Source organism: Protobothrops mucrosquamatus, unplaced genomic scaffold (genome assembly GCF_001527695.2).
Source record: "Protobothrops mucrosquamatus isolate PMUCROS unplaced genomic scaffold, P.Mucros_1.0 scaffold78, whole genome shotgun sequence".
Lineage (NCBI taxonomy): Eukaryota > Metazoa > Chordata > Lepidosauria > Squamata > Viperidae > Protobothrops > Protobothrops mucrosquamatus.
Genome location: NW_015386455.1, coordinates 917,474 through 932,077, shown reverse-complemented (window position 1 = coordinate 932,077; position 14,604 = coordinate 917,474). Strand labels below are relative to the sequence as shown.

Sequence of the window (14,604 nt, the reverse complement as noted above, 5' to 3'; positions counted from 1 at the left end):
TGAGAGGTCCAAAAGAACTAGGACAGAGGAACAACCCCTGTCCCGGGCCCTCCAGAGATCATTCACCAATGTGACCAATGCCGTTTCCGTGCTGTATCCCGGCCTGAAGCCCGACTGGAGCGGGTCTAGATAGACCGTTTCCTCCAGGTGTCGGGGGAGCTGCCGCGCAACCACACTCTCCACAACCTTTGCCACAAAGTGAAGGTTGGAAACCGGACGATAGTTAGCTAATACATCTGGGTCCAGGGAAGGCTTCTTAAGGAGGGGCCTCACCACCGCTTCCTTCAAGGCTACGGGGAAGACACCCTCCCACAAAGAAGCGTTTATAATTCCCTGGAGCCAGGCTCGTGTACCCTCCCGGGCAGCCAGTACCAGCCAGGAGGGGCACGGATCAAGTAAACATGTGGTTGCATTCAGCCTCCCGAGAATCCTGTCCACATCCTCAGGAGCCACAGAGTCAAACTCCTCCCATATAACAGTCTCAAAACTTACTCCTGTCTCCTCCCCCGGGGCCACCCAGTCAGAGTCAAGACCTTCTCGGATCCGAGCGACTTTGTCATACAGATATTGAGCAAAATCCTCGGCCCTCCCCCCCAGGGGATCCTCCCCCCCCTCAACTGGAGGAGGGAGTGAGTCACCCTGAAGAGGGTGGCCGGGCGATTATCTGATGACGCAATGAGGGTGGAGTAGTAATTAGACCTCACCACCCTCATCACCACTAGGTAGGATCTAACCTGTATCCTTGCCTGTGTTCGATCGAATTCGGTTCGGCTCACCCTCCAACTGCTCTCTAGGCGTCTTTTCCGGCGCTTCATCTCTCTCAGCTCCTCGGTAAACCAGGGAGCCAATTGAGATCTGCGCCGGGTCAGAGGCCGCAAAGGCACGACTCGGTCCAATGCTACGGCAGTGGCCACTTCCCAGGCCGCCGCCAGATTTTCAACCGAATCGTGAGCTAGGTCCGCCGGATATGGCCCAAGCTCCGTCTGGAACCTCTCTGGGTCCATCAGGCACCTGGGGTGGAACCATCTAAGTGGTTCCTCCTCCCTGCGGCGGGGGGGAGCGGTCCGGAAGTCCAACCTGAGGAGTGAATGATCTGACCATGACAGGGGCTCTATCACTACGTCCCCCTTTTCCAGATCATTCTGCCACTGGCCAGAGACAAAAATTAGATCTAGTGTGTGTCCCCCCGTGTGAGTCGGGGCATGAACTAATTGGGTCAAGTCCAGGGCCGTCATGGAGGCCAAGAACTCCCGAGCCGCCACCGACGTTTCGCCCGCCGATGGCAGATTGAAGTCCCCCATGACTATAAGTCTGGGGGTCTCAACTGCCACCCCGGCTATCACGTCGGCCAGCTCAGGCAGGGCCGTTGATACATAGCAGGGAGCCAGGAATGTAATGAGTCACAATCATTGTCAGACTCATGAAAGTCATGTGCTTCAGATTCTTACCTGCACCATGACACTTCTGCAAATGTAGAAAATACTGTGGTTTGGCAGGACAAAGTCATTCACATGTCTTTGGTGGCATTTTGTTAGCACTGCCAGCACATAATATGAATGAGTCAAGCTATATAACAGAAATGACGCTGACAGCTACTCATAATCTCTTCTACAGCTACAGAGAAATTCCACATTGGGGCGGTAGATGTTCTAGCACCACCCATACTAACAGATCAGTCACCAGTGGACGATGACTCATAACTTGATAGTTACTATGGTATGAATCTTGAGGAATGGTGTAGCATAACAGTAAAGGATTGAAATAAATATCCCCCAACATCTGCTTCTGGAACTGATCATTAATCTAGGAACATAGCCATGTAATCCAAAATCTTATGCACCCCAGAGGTTGATGGTATTAAAAGCGCATTGAAAGAACTAAGGGAAGGAACATGGTCACATTTTCCATATTCTCTCAGCATACAGCATAAGGTGATCAAGGAATTTTTCATTCCAAAATAAGACCTGAAATATCTGAAGTTCACTACTTATCATAACTGAAGCATTTTGCTCAGAATTTTTTTTTAGTAATCAGAGTATCATTCTTTACTTCCTCCAGAATCAGATTAGCTTTCTTTTTAAAAAGTTAACCTATGGCCTAATTAGTGCCCCCTTTAAAGATAAACCCTTATCTTAGAAAAATCCTAATCACACATTAGATAGAGGCCATAGATAGAGGCCATAGATACACAGGCAATTGCTAAGTCATATGCTGAAAGTGTTTTTTGTCTCTTCTTCATGTAGGTACAGCAAAGGGCAGATGAATGCATTAGAGCACTTGACCTTTTGCTTGAAATTAATTCTGGAAATCCCATTAAGAACATTCTGCCTTTAAATTTCAACTGGAGTCTTTTAAAGGTAAAAGAGATAGAAGATTCCCCTTGCTAATTGGAAATTCGTAATTTTGTATGTTGTACTATGTATTTCAGACTGGCTCTTTGTTTGTTGAAGTGCTGTTATAAAACAGTTAAAACTTTATCATTATTATTATGATATTGGATGAATCTGATTTTGTGTTTCTCTAAAGATTCAGATGGTACCAGAAAATCAAATAGATGACCATTAATATAATAATTGCTCCTTTAACAGGTATTCCTTTTGAGGTAACTGAATAATGCTTAGACTTGCTAATTTGTGGTTAAGCAATATAAATCCATTTCCATGATTGCTTCTAAAAAAATTCAGTGCTGCTTACCTTTCTGGGCAAAGTGTATCATTCAAGAGTTTCCTTAAGAGAGAGACTAATTAGATGAAAAGCATTTGCTTCAACACTTCATTGACTATCCTGCTTTTTTATGTTTCTCCTTTCACTAAGATAGGTATTGTAGCTGGGGTTTCTAACATGGCATCAGTCTTCCTGTGCCATTTGATTTCTTACATGTAAAACCCATTAATTAATTTATCCAAGAGCCTCCTGAGACACCAATGAATTCTGTGTTCAAGTGCAGCTCTGAAATAGAGTCACCTGAACATAGACAGACCTGAACATTGATCTAAGTCCAGGATCTTACAGCTGCTCATCTAATTCTTTGCAGCAGATCTACTATATCCTTGGTATTAATCTGTATGTGTTTTACCCTATCATCTGAAGCTCTTTAATAAGGCCATTCACAGTATTCACCATTTCCAGTTAGTGCTAACTACTATTTAAAACAGGTTGTTTGTGGAACAGCTTGCCTTCAGAAATCGTGGGTGCTCATCACTGGAGGTTTTTAAGAAGAGACTAGACAGTCATTTGTCTGAAAGGGTATGGGTTCTCCTGCTCGAGCAGGGGGCTGGACTAGAAGACCTCCAAGGTCCCTTTCAGCTCTATTCTATTCTGGTATTTTAGTATCTTTTTATTCCTGTGTACGTTATCCAGAAATGGTGTCACATTGTAGGCTTAATGTTAAAGAATGTGGTGAATATGGTTAAGAAACTGTGATGGACATCAATTCATGCTAATCACTTGTAGCTGTTTAATTTTGGCAAAAGATGTAGGGCAGTGATGGTGAACCTTTTAGAGACCGAATGCCCAAACTGCAACCCAAAACCCACTTATGCATCATTGGGTGCCGGCTGGGTGTGGCCCATTGGCTGGGTGTGGCCAGTTGGGTGGGGGTGGCCCACTGGGTGGGCGTGGCTGTGGTGGTAATGGCAGACTGGGTGGGACTAAAAAGTTCAATCAATCAATTCCAACTTTGCAAGATCTTTTTTTTCCCGTGAGAAGTTGAAATTGACTGATTGATTGAACCTTTTTTTTTTTGCACATGGCAGCGGAGGCCTAAAGCAAAAAGGTTTTATAAAACCCAGCTGAAGGCCTAGGACTGGGGCGATGGTGCGCGTGCCCACAGAGAGGGCTCTGAGTGCCGCCTCTGGCACCCGTGCCATAGGTTCGCCACCACTGATGTAGGGACTGATATCTAAAACAGTTGGAGGGCGCTAAGTCAATTCTTGATTTACAGAAATCAAGATCCTTAGTATAGGATGAATTAAAATAGAACCATCAGATTGAAAACAAAAGGCAATATCATTCAATATTTTCTTTTCAGGATTCTATTGACTTACAGAAGATAGCAGCAATGGGACATTCTTTTGGTGCTGCCACAGTCATAGAAACGCTTAGCAAAGATGCACGATTCAAGTAAGAACTAGTAAAAAGTAAAACTCTATCAGGTTGGCCTAGTTGTTTTTCTTTGCAGTAACATTTGTTTTACAGATAGTTCTTGAGTTATGGCCATTTGTTCAGACTGTTTGAAGTTATGGCAGCCCTGAACATCGGCACTTAAACAATCCATCCCCAAAGGTATAGTCATTTCAGACCCTCCCCCAGTAGTCATGTGATCAAAAATTGGGCACTTGGCAACTCACCCACACTTACAATTATTGGGGTGCTTCAATTCCCCTTGCTCATCTACAGGCATCTTCACACTCCAGCACCCCCCAATTCTACCTGCGTCAGGCTCCCAGGACCTCCACTATCCCCCTGTGTCACCCCCCATGCTCCTTACCTTGGACTCCCCTCCACTTAGTGACCTGTACATCTGGAGTTATAATGGCAACTGGGACTGTTGGGATTGCCATTGCTAAGCAATCCAGTCATATAACGTCACTCTTCATGATCTTATTGCTCAGCAATGGAAATTCCAGTCCCAGTTACGGTCGTAAGTTGAGGACTACCTGTATTTGTAAAGGTTCAGGTAGTCAGGGTTTATGCATAATATCTAAGAGAAGACTTCTGTCAATTGCATTACATTGATTGCTTGATTGATTATATACCATCAAGTCATTGTCACTTTTTAGCAATGATTTATTTTCACCATTATGACCTGTCCCTAACCTGGTTCTTCAGCTGTGTACTGATCGTCACTGTAACTGAGTCTATCCACCTTAAATGCTGGTCGTCCTCTTCTTCTCCTTCTTTCCACCTTCCCCAGCATTAGTCTTCTCCAGAGAGCTAGTTATTCCAATATGTACAAAGTAGGACCAAGTGATAAAGCTTGCATTAAAACCTTGTTTAACTGTAATAACTGGCATTTGAAATTTCTTGTTTTGTTCTTCTACTCCATTCCTTTTTCTTTTTATACGGCATGCACATCTATTTGATAGTAAGCCTATGGATGTACAGTTAGGGATGCCTTACTTGAACTGCAAATATTCATACAGCCATTATATAGTTAAAAAGAGAAAGAAAATAAAATGACTTCTGGCTTTCAGCTGCCATTGATATTTTATAGGAATTTTAATAAAATCAAATATTGTTCTTACCGGATAAATATCGATAATTTTTAAAAACTTTATTTTTGAAGTGGTATCTCCGTAAAGATCCAGTTTGGTGTAGTGGTTAAGCTACTAGGGTAGAACCCAGGAGTCTGTGGATTCTAGTCCCACTTTAGGCATGAAGCCAGCTGGGTGACCTTGGACCAGTGCCTATCTCAACTGCTAGAAAGCAGGCAATGTTAAACCACCTTTGAAATCTTGACAAGAAAACTGCAGAGGTCTCTCCCCCCTCCCTCTCCCTTTCCCTTTCCCTCCGTAATTCTTACATGAATTCATGGAATAGGTGAACATTGCACAATGATTTCTGCCAAATTTTAAAGTGAAGTGTATGAGTACGTATTGAATATTATTCAATAATTATTACTGTCCCCATTCCTCAGTTCTGAGCATTTTTTTGTGATACTGCGGCTTTGCTAGCCAAACAAGAGTCAATGAATTGTTTTTTGTTACAATTCCCTTAAGACTTTGTTCCAAATAATAGGCCATCCTCTAATTGTATGATTCTTTTTATTTGCTTATAGGTTCACTTTTCTAATTACTATTTGTTGGTTTGACTACTGATCTACTGTTAGATTGACTATTGGTAGGAAATAATATTCTACATATGATCTGAGATTAAATAGAGTAAACTAATCTGAGACTAAAGAGAGATAGTCCCTCTTTAATCTGAATTAAAAGTAGGAAATCCTCCATTGTAATGGGCATAAATTGTTTTGAAACTATTTGTACTCAAGAGTGGAATATTCTACCTATGTGTGAATGTTAGTATAATAGGCATATAAATGCATAATAGTAGAACTGCAGATGTAGAATTGATTGATTGGTAAATAGATGTGCATGCTACTTATTCTATGGATTCAAGGTAGCTTGCCTCACAGAACAATAAACAAACATAAAATCACAATAAAGAAAATTATTACACAGCATCATATTGGCCAGCTCCAAGCACTTCCAGTAAAGTGATGTCAACCTTATATAGTACTCTCCTTTCCATGGATTCATCTTGAAATCCACAGCCCAGTGTTCATGGAAAAATCTGTAATTCAGGATAGCCCTAAAGTATTCCATGACAAATTCCTTTTGCTTTTCAATATGTATTAAACAACTTGTTATAGGAGACCCCACTGCCTCTTAACACTGAACATTTACACTTATAGAAAGTTTCTCCTAATGGAACCTAATAAAATTAACATAAAATGTCTCTGTGGATACAGATGTGTGATTTATAGCATCTATGTGCACTTTAGGATGTGCAAGATTAGGATGTGCAAACTGGCACTAACATGTCACAGAATTTTTTTTTCTGAACAGATGCGGTGTTGCTCTTGATGCTTGGATGCTTCCCCTCTCTGATGAAGTATATCCCAAAGTTCACCAGCCATTGCTGTTTATTAATTCAGAAAAATACCAGTGGGCTTTGAATATCCTAGAGATGAAGAAACTTAATTACAAAGGCAGAGAAAGAAAAATGATAACTATTGAGTGAGTATCAAATATCAGTAGCCTTAATTTCTTTAGAATGGAGTTTGAAGCTATGGTATTATAAAGAGAGTTACACTTTATATAGTTTAAAATTAATCAGATACAACTGAGATAAGCACCCATATCACCTGCAGGTGGTGTCCAAATTATTATTTTTAAATCTTAAATGGTAAAAATCTCATAAGGCTAAAATATGATAAAATCCCAGAGATGATATTGTCAAAAGCAACATTTGATAATCCTACAACATTGTATTGGTCCCTCTGAATTTCAGTTATCCCACAGGGAGCCTGGATTACATAACCCATCATTTTAAGATTGAACAATAAAGGTAATTCATGGATTCTCCTCAGACTGGGTGGGATTCTTTCCTGGGATTAATTTTCCATGATTGTCCATTCTAAAAATATTGTTATAGTACTCCTCTTTCAAGGTCTCAATATTCTTTCTGTGTTCTTATTGATCAGGAACATGATATAGGTATATATAATGGTATAGGGTCTCCTATACCTATAGTACCTATGTCTCCTGCTTGAGCAGGGGGTTGGGCTAGAAGACTTCCACGGTCCCTTCCAACTCTATTATTCTTTTATAGGTTAATCTCCTCTGGATCCTACCCATAGTTTTCCTCCCAAGAAGCAAGTGTCTTTTAATTTCATGACTGCAGTCGCTGTCTGTGGTGATCTTGGAACCCAAGAAAATAAAATCTGTCACTGCTTCCATTTCTTCCCCTTCTATTTGCCAGGAAATGATGGGACTGGATGCCATTATCTTCGTTTTATTAATGTTGGTTTCAAGCGAACTTTTGCACTCTTGTCTTTCACCCTCATCAAGAGGCACTTTAGTGCTTCTTCACTTTCTATCATTAGAGTGGTATCATCTATGTATCTGAGGTTGTTAATATTTCTCCCAGCTTTCCTCCCAAGGAGAAATTCCAGCTTGTGATTTATACAGGCTGGAATTTCACATGATTATTATGCATATAGGTTAAATAAGCAGGATGACAATATTCAACCTTGTTGGACTCCTTTCTCTATTTTGAATCAATCAGTTGTTCCACGTCCGATTCTTGACCCAATATGGGTTTCTCAGGAGACAGGTAAGGTAGTCTGGTATTCCCATCTCTTTAAGAACTTGCCACACTTTTTGGTAATCTACATAATCCAAGGCTTTAGTGTAGCCAATGAAGCAGATGTATATGTTTTTATGGAACTCCCTTGCTTTCACCATAATCCAGTGAATGTTGGCAATTTGATCTCTAGTTCCTCTGCTTCTTTGAAACCCGGCTTATACTTCTGCTAAATCTCAGTTGGCATATTGCTGAAGCCTATCTTATAAGATTTTGAGCATGACTTTGCTAGTATGTGAAAAGAGCGCAAATGTATGGTAGTTTGAACATTCTTTGGCATGCCCTTCTTTGGGATTGGAATACTATATAAATTGAACTTTTTCAATCCTATGACCACTGTTGAGTTTTTCAAATTTGCTGACATATTGAAAGCAGCACTTTAACAGTGTCATCTGTTAGGATTTTAAATAGCTCAGCTGGAATACCATCACCTTCACTAGCTTTATTATTAATAATGCTTCCTAAGGCCTGCTTGTCTTTGCACTCCAGGAGTCTGGCTCAAGGTCAGCAATCACACCATTGGGGTTATCAGGGATGTTAAGATCTTTCTTGTTAAGTTCTATGTATTCTTGCCATCTCTTCTTTATCTTTTCTGCTTAGGTCTCTACCTAACATAACGTAGGTAGATGATACATAGCCTCAAATGTCACTGCCATCTTGGCAATAGTACTCAATACATTCAACAAATTAAGGTCTTTTATTTCAAAAGGTATGCTCCTGGGCACAATAAGTTGCAATAAGACTATTAAGTAAACATATATCAAAGCTTAAGCCAACAAGTTGGAAGGCCTAATCCTCTGGTCCACCACCAGGAAATATTGAAGTTCAGTGATGTTTCTCTGTTTCTTCTTGATGTTTTAACACAGGTCAGTTGATGTCTTCTCCCTAAGGGATCTTAAATTAGGTCAAATTGTAAATCAGTATATATCTACATATTACTGAGATCCTCATAATTGGCTCCTATACAAAGGATCCTTTCTGAATGAGATCAAATTTTCCTTGTGCACTGCTTTAAAAGTGGACATCTCCCTCCCTTTGGGTTCATTTATGATATTACTGATAGTGATCAGCAGGCAGTTTAGCAGAATACATATATTGTGTAGGATAGCTCTTAAATATTGTAAGCTTGCTATATACATGATTCAAATAATCTATGTGATCTAATTAAAAAAAATCAAACATGAATACTAATTGTTCAACAGCGACTGAATTTTACCTCAAAGTAGTAATTGTAGTTGTGTTCCTTTGATCTCCAAATGAAAGGTTATTGCATGTACTTTTATTATAATGATAACAAACAATTCTAACTTATTATTACTGCTGGGGGGAAAATGAATAAAAGACACAGAACATTACCACAACCACCAAAACCCTTGGGACAAACATGTAGAGATAAAATGTAAACAAGAAAACAAAAATCTTCAGAACCAAAAACATTTAATTAGGTTCCACATGTTTCAGCAATGTTTGCAAAGATTCCCTCTTGTAGTCAGACTTGTTTGATTACTTATTAGGCTTATCCTTTGCATTTTCGCTGTTTTCAGAGGATCAGTACATCAGAGTTTTCCCGACTTTACATTCCTTACCGGAAACATAATTGGGAAGATTTTTAAACTGAGAGGAGATATAGATCCCCAAACAGCTATTGATATTAGCAACAAAGCTTCACTGGCCTTCTTACAGAAACATTTGAGTAAGTTGCTGCATTGCTTTTATATTTAATTCTTAACACCCCGTATTACTACATGTTGATAAGGTGATGTGTTACAGACAATATCTTTCACAATATTTGATGCAACTTTAGTGTTTGATCACTAAAGCTACCTGAAAATATAATGCATATATGCATATCAAATTGAACATGTTACATGTCGGAGAGAGAGAGAGAAACAGACATACAGTTTGATATAGTGGTTAAGGCTAAAAACCAGGAGACTGAGTCCTACTTTTTAAGCACAAAGCCATTGGGTGACCTTGAGACAGTCACCTCTCAGTCCTGAGAAGTGGGCAATGGCAAACCATTTCTGAAATCTTGGCAAGAAAACTGCAAGGACTTGCCCAGTCACCAGGAATCAAAAACTGACTCAAAGGACCTCAAAAGTGTGATGTATCCTCCAATTACATTGACCACCTGAAAACATCAGATGATTAGTTGCATCCTTATTGGAACTCCCGAGACATAGCTAGCCAGATGTTATTCTATGGGGTTGGAACCCTCTCTTGGAAATTGAGCTTATAGACCCTTGCACTTTAGATGACTACTATATACAGTGCACTAACTTTAGGAGCTATGCAGATCCTGATACTCGGTAGTTGCAACAAGTGATATTTAGAGATTGTCAGAATAGTAAATACTGTCCACTTTCCCTTAAGCTCTCAGAGCAGAGAACTGCAGATGCTAAATTGTCAAACTCTCAAGTATGTGGTTTTGCATGACTTCCAACTGGTTACATGGGCCTCCTGGTGGTCAGTGTAACTGAAAATACCATACTTCAAGAAGAGGAGTATGGGGCATGGAAGTCATGTAATCCAGCATCTGTATCTCTGCTCTGAGAACATAAGGGAAGGTAGACTGTTTATACAGGGATGGCAAATCTTTTGGGCTTGGCATGTAAAAAAAAACCCAGAAAATGCCTAACTTGACTGTGGATGTGCCACACACACAACACCCCCAAACAAAAGAGAAACAATTCTTTACCTATTTATTCATTTTAAAGAATGCAGTCCTATTGTGCGTGTGATCCCTAGGACTTGCTGTGTGCCACTTACCTTTAGGCTGTTCTGTTGATAGGCCCCTGCAGCCTACCCAAGGCAGCTTCGCTCACACAAGGCCTTTAAGTGGCTTCAGAGAATGCTCTTCTGCAGCCTTTGAAAACTGCAAAAGCACGCACGACCTGTTCTCATGTGATTTTCAGAGACTCCAGGGACCATGCAAGAGCCTATCTCTCACATGCCATTTTCAGAGAGTCTGAAGGCTGTGCACACCCCAATTCTTGCAGTCTCAACAACCTTTGAAAATCACATAATGGGATGTGATTTCGAGAATAGTTGCTGTTGGGTGTCTGTGAATGGTGGTGTGTCATCCAAATGTTGTGGTGTGTAACCTTTGACATGTGTGTCATAGGTTCGCCATTACTGGTCTATACCATTCAGATTCATTTCCCAAGAATCTGAGATTTTAAATACTACACAGAATAAAAATAGTGTTTTTTTTAAAGCTGAACTAAAGAACCACTCATATAATACACTTGTTTATCATGAGCATTTTTAATATATAAAAAGACTTAGGTTACATATCAGTATTCACTGACTAGAGCAGGGGTAGGCAACCCAAAACACTCAAAGAGCCACTTGGACCCGTTTCCCCCCGAAAACAAAACACTGGGAGCCGCAAAACCCTTTTGATATCTAAAATGAAGATAACACTGCACATATCCCTTTTTACCTTTATTATAGGTGTGTGTTTGTATATTTATATATATAGTTTGATATTATCCTGGTGTTCGAATTTACTTACTTTTATTGCATGGGTTTACCCAGTATTCGTATTTTTAATATAATTAGAGATGTGTGTGTGTGTGTGTACATTATCCTGGTGCTCGGACTATTTTATTTTTATTATATATGTGTATGTGTATGTATGTAGGTATGTATATATGTATCTATATATATTAAAGGTAAAAAAGGATATATGCAATGTTATCTTCATTTTAGATGTCAAAAGGGTCTCTCTCTCTCTGTCTCTGTCCTCTCCCTCTTTCTCTCTCTCTTTCTCTCCCTCTCTCTCTCCCCCCCCTCTCTCCGATCTTCTGCTCACCTGGCAAGCTGGCTTCAAGCAGTTGTCCAACAAGCTCGGGGGGGGGGGGGGAAAGAGAGAGAGAGAGAGCCTCTCTCTGTCTCTGTCTCTCTGCAAATTTCCTCCAAGAAATCCCTTTATTACAGATGATCTTGTCAACAGAACCTTACCTGTGGAATTTCTTCCTTGAAGACATGAACATTGCCAGTGATTATTTTTTTAGTGTCAGGCATTTAGTTGATTCTCCTAAATTTTTTTAATATGCATTTTTATATTGTATATGTTTCTACATCCTCTGGAAGTTTTACTGAAAAGTGGAATATACTTTTCAAGTAAACTTATTTTAAAGTATATTGACCTTACAACTCAGTTTAAAAAGGGATCTTTCCAGACCTTATAAATTAGAGACTTAGACTATGCTGTTTAGATGAAGTCAGCCATCCATATTTATCACTATGACTTTCCTGTTTCCAGCATGTCAGTTTTAGAACATCAAAGCAAGCTTAATTTTAATATATTGTGACTTAGAAACATAATTTCTGTTAATACAACTTAATATTTTCATGTATTTGTATGTGCCATCTGATTTGAATTTATCTTCTCTAGGTCTCTCTAAAGATTTTAACCAATGGGATCCTCTTTTAAATGGTGAAGGACCTAATGTCATTCCAGATACCAATGTTGACTTACCTCTAGGAGCATCTCAGTGTAAATAAAGATTAATTGTCCTTAAACATTTCTGACTAAATGTTGCTTATTTCATGATAGCTCCATTGGAAATACTATGTTTTAGAACATTTGAAGATATTAAAGGTGGTTCTCATTTAACAACACTCATTCAGTGACCATTTAAATGCTGCTGAACAGGAGTTACAACTGATCCTTGAAGTTTCAGGTATCACAGCACCATCACAGGCACAATTGTGACCTGGGCACTTGACAACTGGCACAGATTTCCATCCATCACAGCATCCCACAGCTGTGTGATCATAATTTGTGCCCTGTCCTGCTGGCTTACCACAAGCAAAGTCAATGGAGAAACCAGAAGTCAGAAGTTCCAAATATGTGAAATCCTCGCTTAATTACAGTAATTGGGGAAAGCCGGGATGCCACTGCTAAGCAGCATGATCACACAATATTGCACTTTATGACAACATTGCTTAGTGATGTAAATTCTAAATTCCAGTCCCAATTAATGTCACTAAGCAAGGACTGCCTGTACTGAGTTGGTTTCTAATGTTAAAAAAGAACAAAGAACAAGTGAACATCAGTTATTAAAATTTCTTTTATTGGTAGAGGTGCTCCAGACATGATATTCCTACCATTACATGGATTTTTAAAAGCTGATAGTGTTACTATTCTTGCAAATAAAATGTGTGGATTTCTAGAAGGGCTGGTACTGTAGCTCCCAGGAGTTAATCTGAGAGTGGGATGTCAGAAAAAAACCAGAGAAACCTCTTGGTTTACCCCTATATTTCAAAGTAGAAGATGCTTCTGCATGAGTATAATAGTCATTATATACATTTACTCATCTGAAACATAAGTTGTCATCTGGTACTGGATACATTTAGTGCACTAAATGATGGGACTAGGAAAGTAGTTTATTTGCATATATATTTGATCCCAGTAGGCTATGGTTTTTGCCTTCCCTATATTAGGATCTCCAATCCTTTTGGATTGAAATTTACCACCCATCTTGATATCACATGTTTCATAGCAGCTTACAACATGATTTACTGTTACTTCTACAAGTCATGTTCATTGGCATTGTATAGTGTAAATTAAGCTATTACTATAGCTTAACCAAAGTTACAGGGAGATACCATGCCTGCTATAGGTGACAAATATGGCCATTTACCACTACATCATGATGGGCCCTTGAGTTCTTTTGCATTAATTCAGCAACCAGAAGAAATGTATGGCCATAAATTAGATTTTCCAATACCTGAATCCTTGCTGTGCCATAAACAGTGGAAACTAAAACTAAGAAAAACTGTTTCTATATTTAATGCACTTTGATTTCTGAATATATAATTATCCACTCCCTCAGCCACTCCATATTGCCAGTATCTCTGCTATGCGGTGCATATATATAATTCAGTTTTTCATTCTGCAATGTTGGATCCAGAAATATTCACCATCATTTTTGTTGGAAGCAAATTAAAATCAAATAGTGACATGAGATTTATTTCTGCTTACATTTAAGATCTGTTTGTCATGGGAATCCAGAAGAATACTTGGCATCCATCTAGCATAGCACAGGGATATAGAATACCAGCTGGAGTATGGTACCATGACTCATTTCAATGATTACTCAGGTACATAATTTGGCAACTTTGAATTTGGCTAAGTGGCTCTCAGGAAAGTGAGACAGATAGAGGACCGTCTTCAAAAACGAAGTATTTTTGCAGCAGTATTGCCAAAGCTTTCATGTTTTTTCCCGTACCACCACTACAGGTGTTATTTTGAAAACAAAAGGGCTTAATATAGGATTAGCCTTTCTGATCTCAGATATATGGGCTCTTATTTTGATCAGGCCTTTCTGGTTTATTCCCGCCTCCATCCCATAAAGTAACAAAATAACAACGACTCCAAAACAAAACAAAACAAAACAAAAGCGGATCTGGCTTTGGCAAAAAAAGAGCCAACATCATGTCAGAGGTTGATAAGTTAATTCCCCATCGTGGTTAACAGTAAGCATACCCAACATGTCATGTGAGTGCAATTGCTACATTTGGTTTTCCCCTTTTTGAAAGGCTAGAATTTAAGTAAAAGCTAGTTTTGAAAATCAGTTGATCTCTCTGAGGGAGATGGGTGGTTCAGAAATGTGAAAAACAAATTCAATAAAAATAAACTAATTATAGTTTTGAAGACAAGAGTTATCCTTTGGAGTGCAATTCAAGTGAAAGGCTTTGAATGCTTTTACTGATTTCTTAATG

At 39.4% G+C, this 14,604-nt stretch overlaps 1 protein-coding gene across 1 annotated transcript in view; it reads left to right on the top strand.

The window, feature by feature from the left end:
• PLA2G7 (phospholipase A2 group VII) overlaps positions 1-12,381 on the top strand; it is a 19,836-nt gene extending 7,455 nt beyond the window's left edge. The window contains exons 6-10 of the mRNA XM_015812292.1: positions 2,244-2,357; positions 4,031-4,122; positions 6,570-6,740; positions 9,414-9,562; positions 12,272-12,381. Of these exons, the coding sequence (XP_015667778.1) occupies positions 2,244-2,357; positions 4,031-4,122; positions 6,570-6,740; positions 9,414-9,562; positions 12,272-12,381 (636 nt within the window). The remainder of the gene's footprint in view (positions 1-2,243; positions 2,358-4,030; positions 4,123-6,569; positions 6,741-9,413; positions 9,563-12,271) is intronic.
• Positions 12,382-14,604: the final 2,223 nt, after the last annotated feature.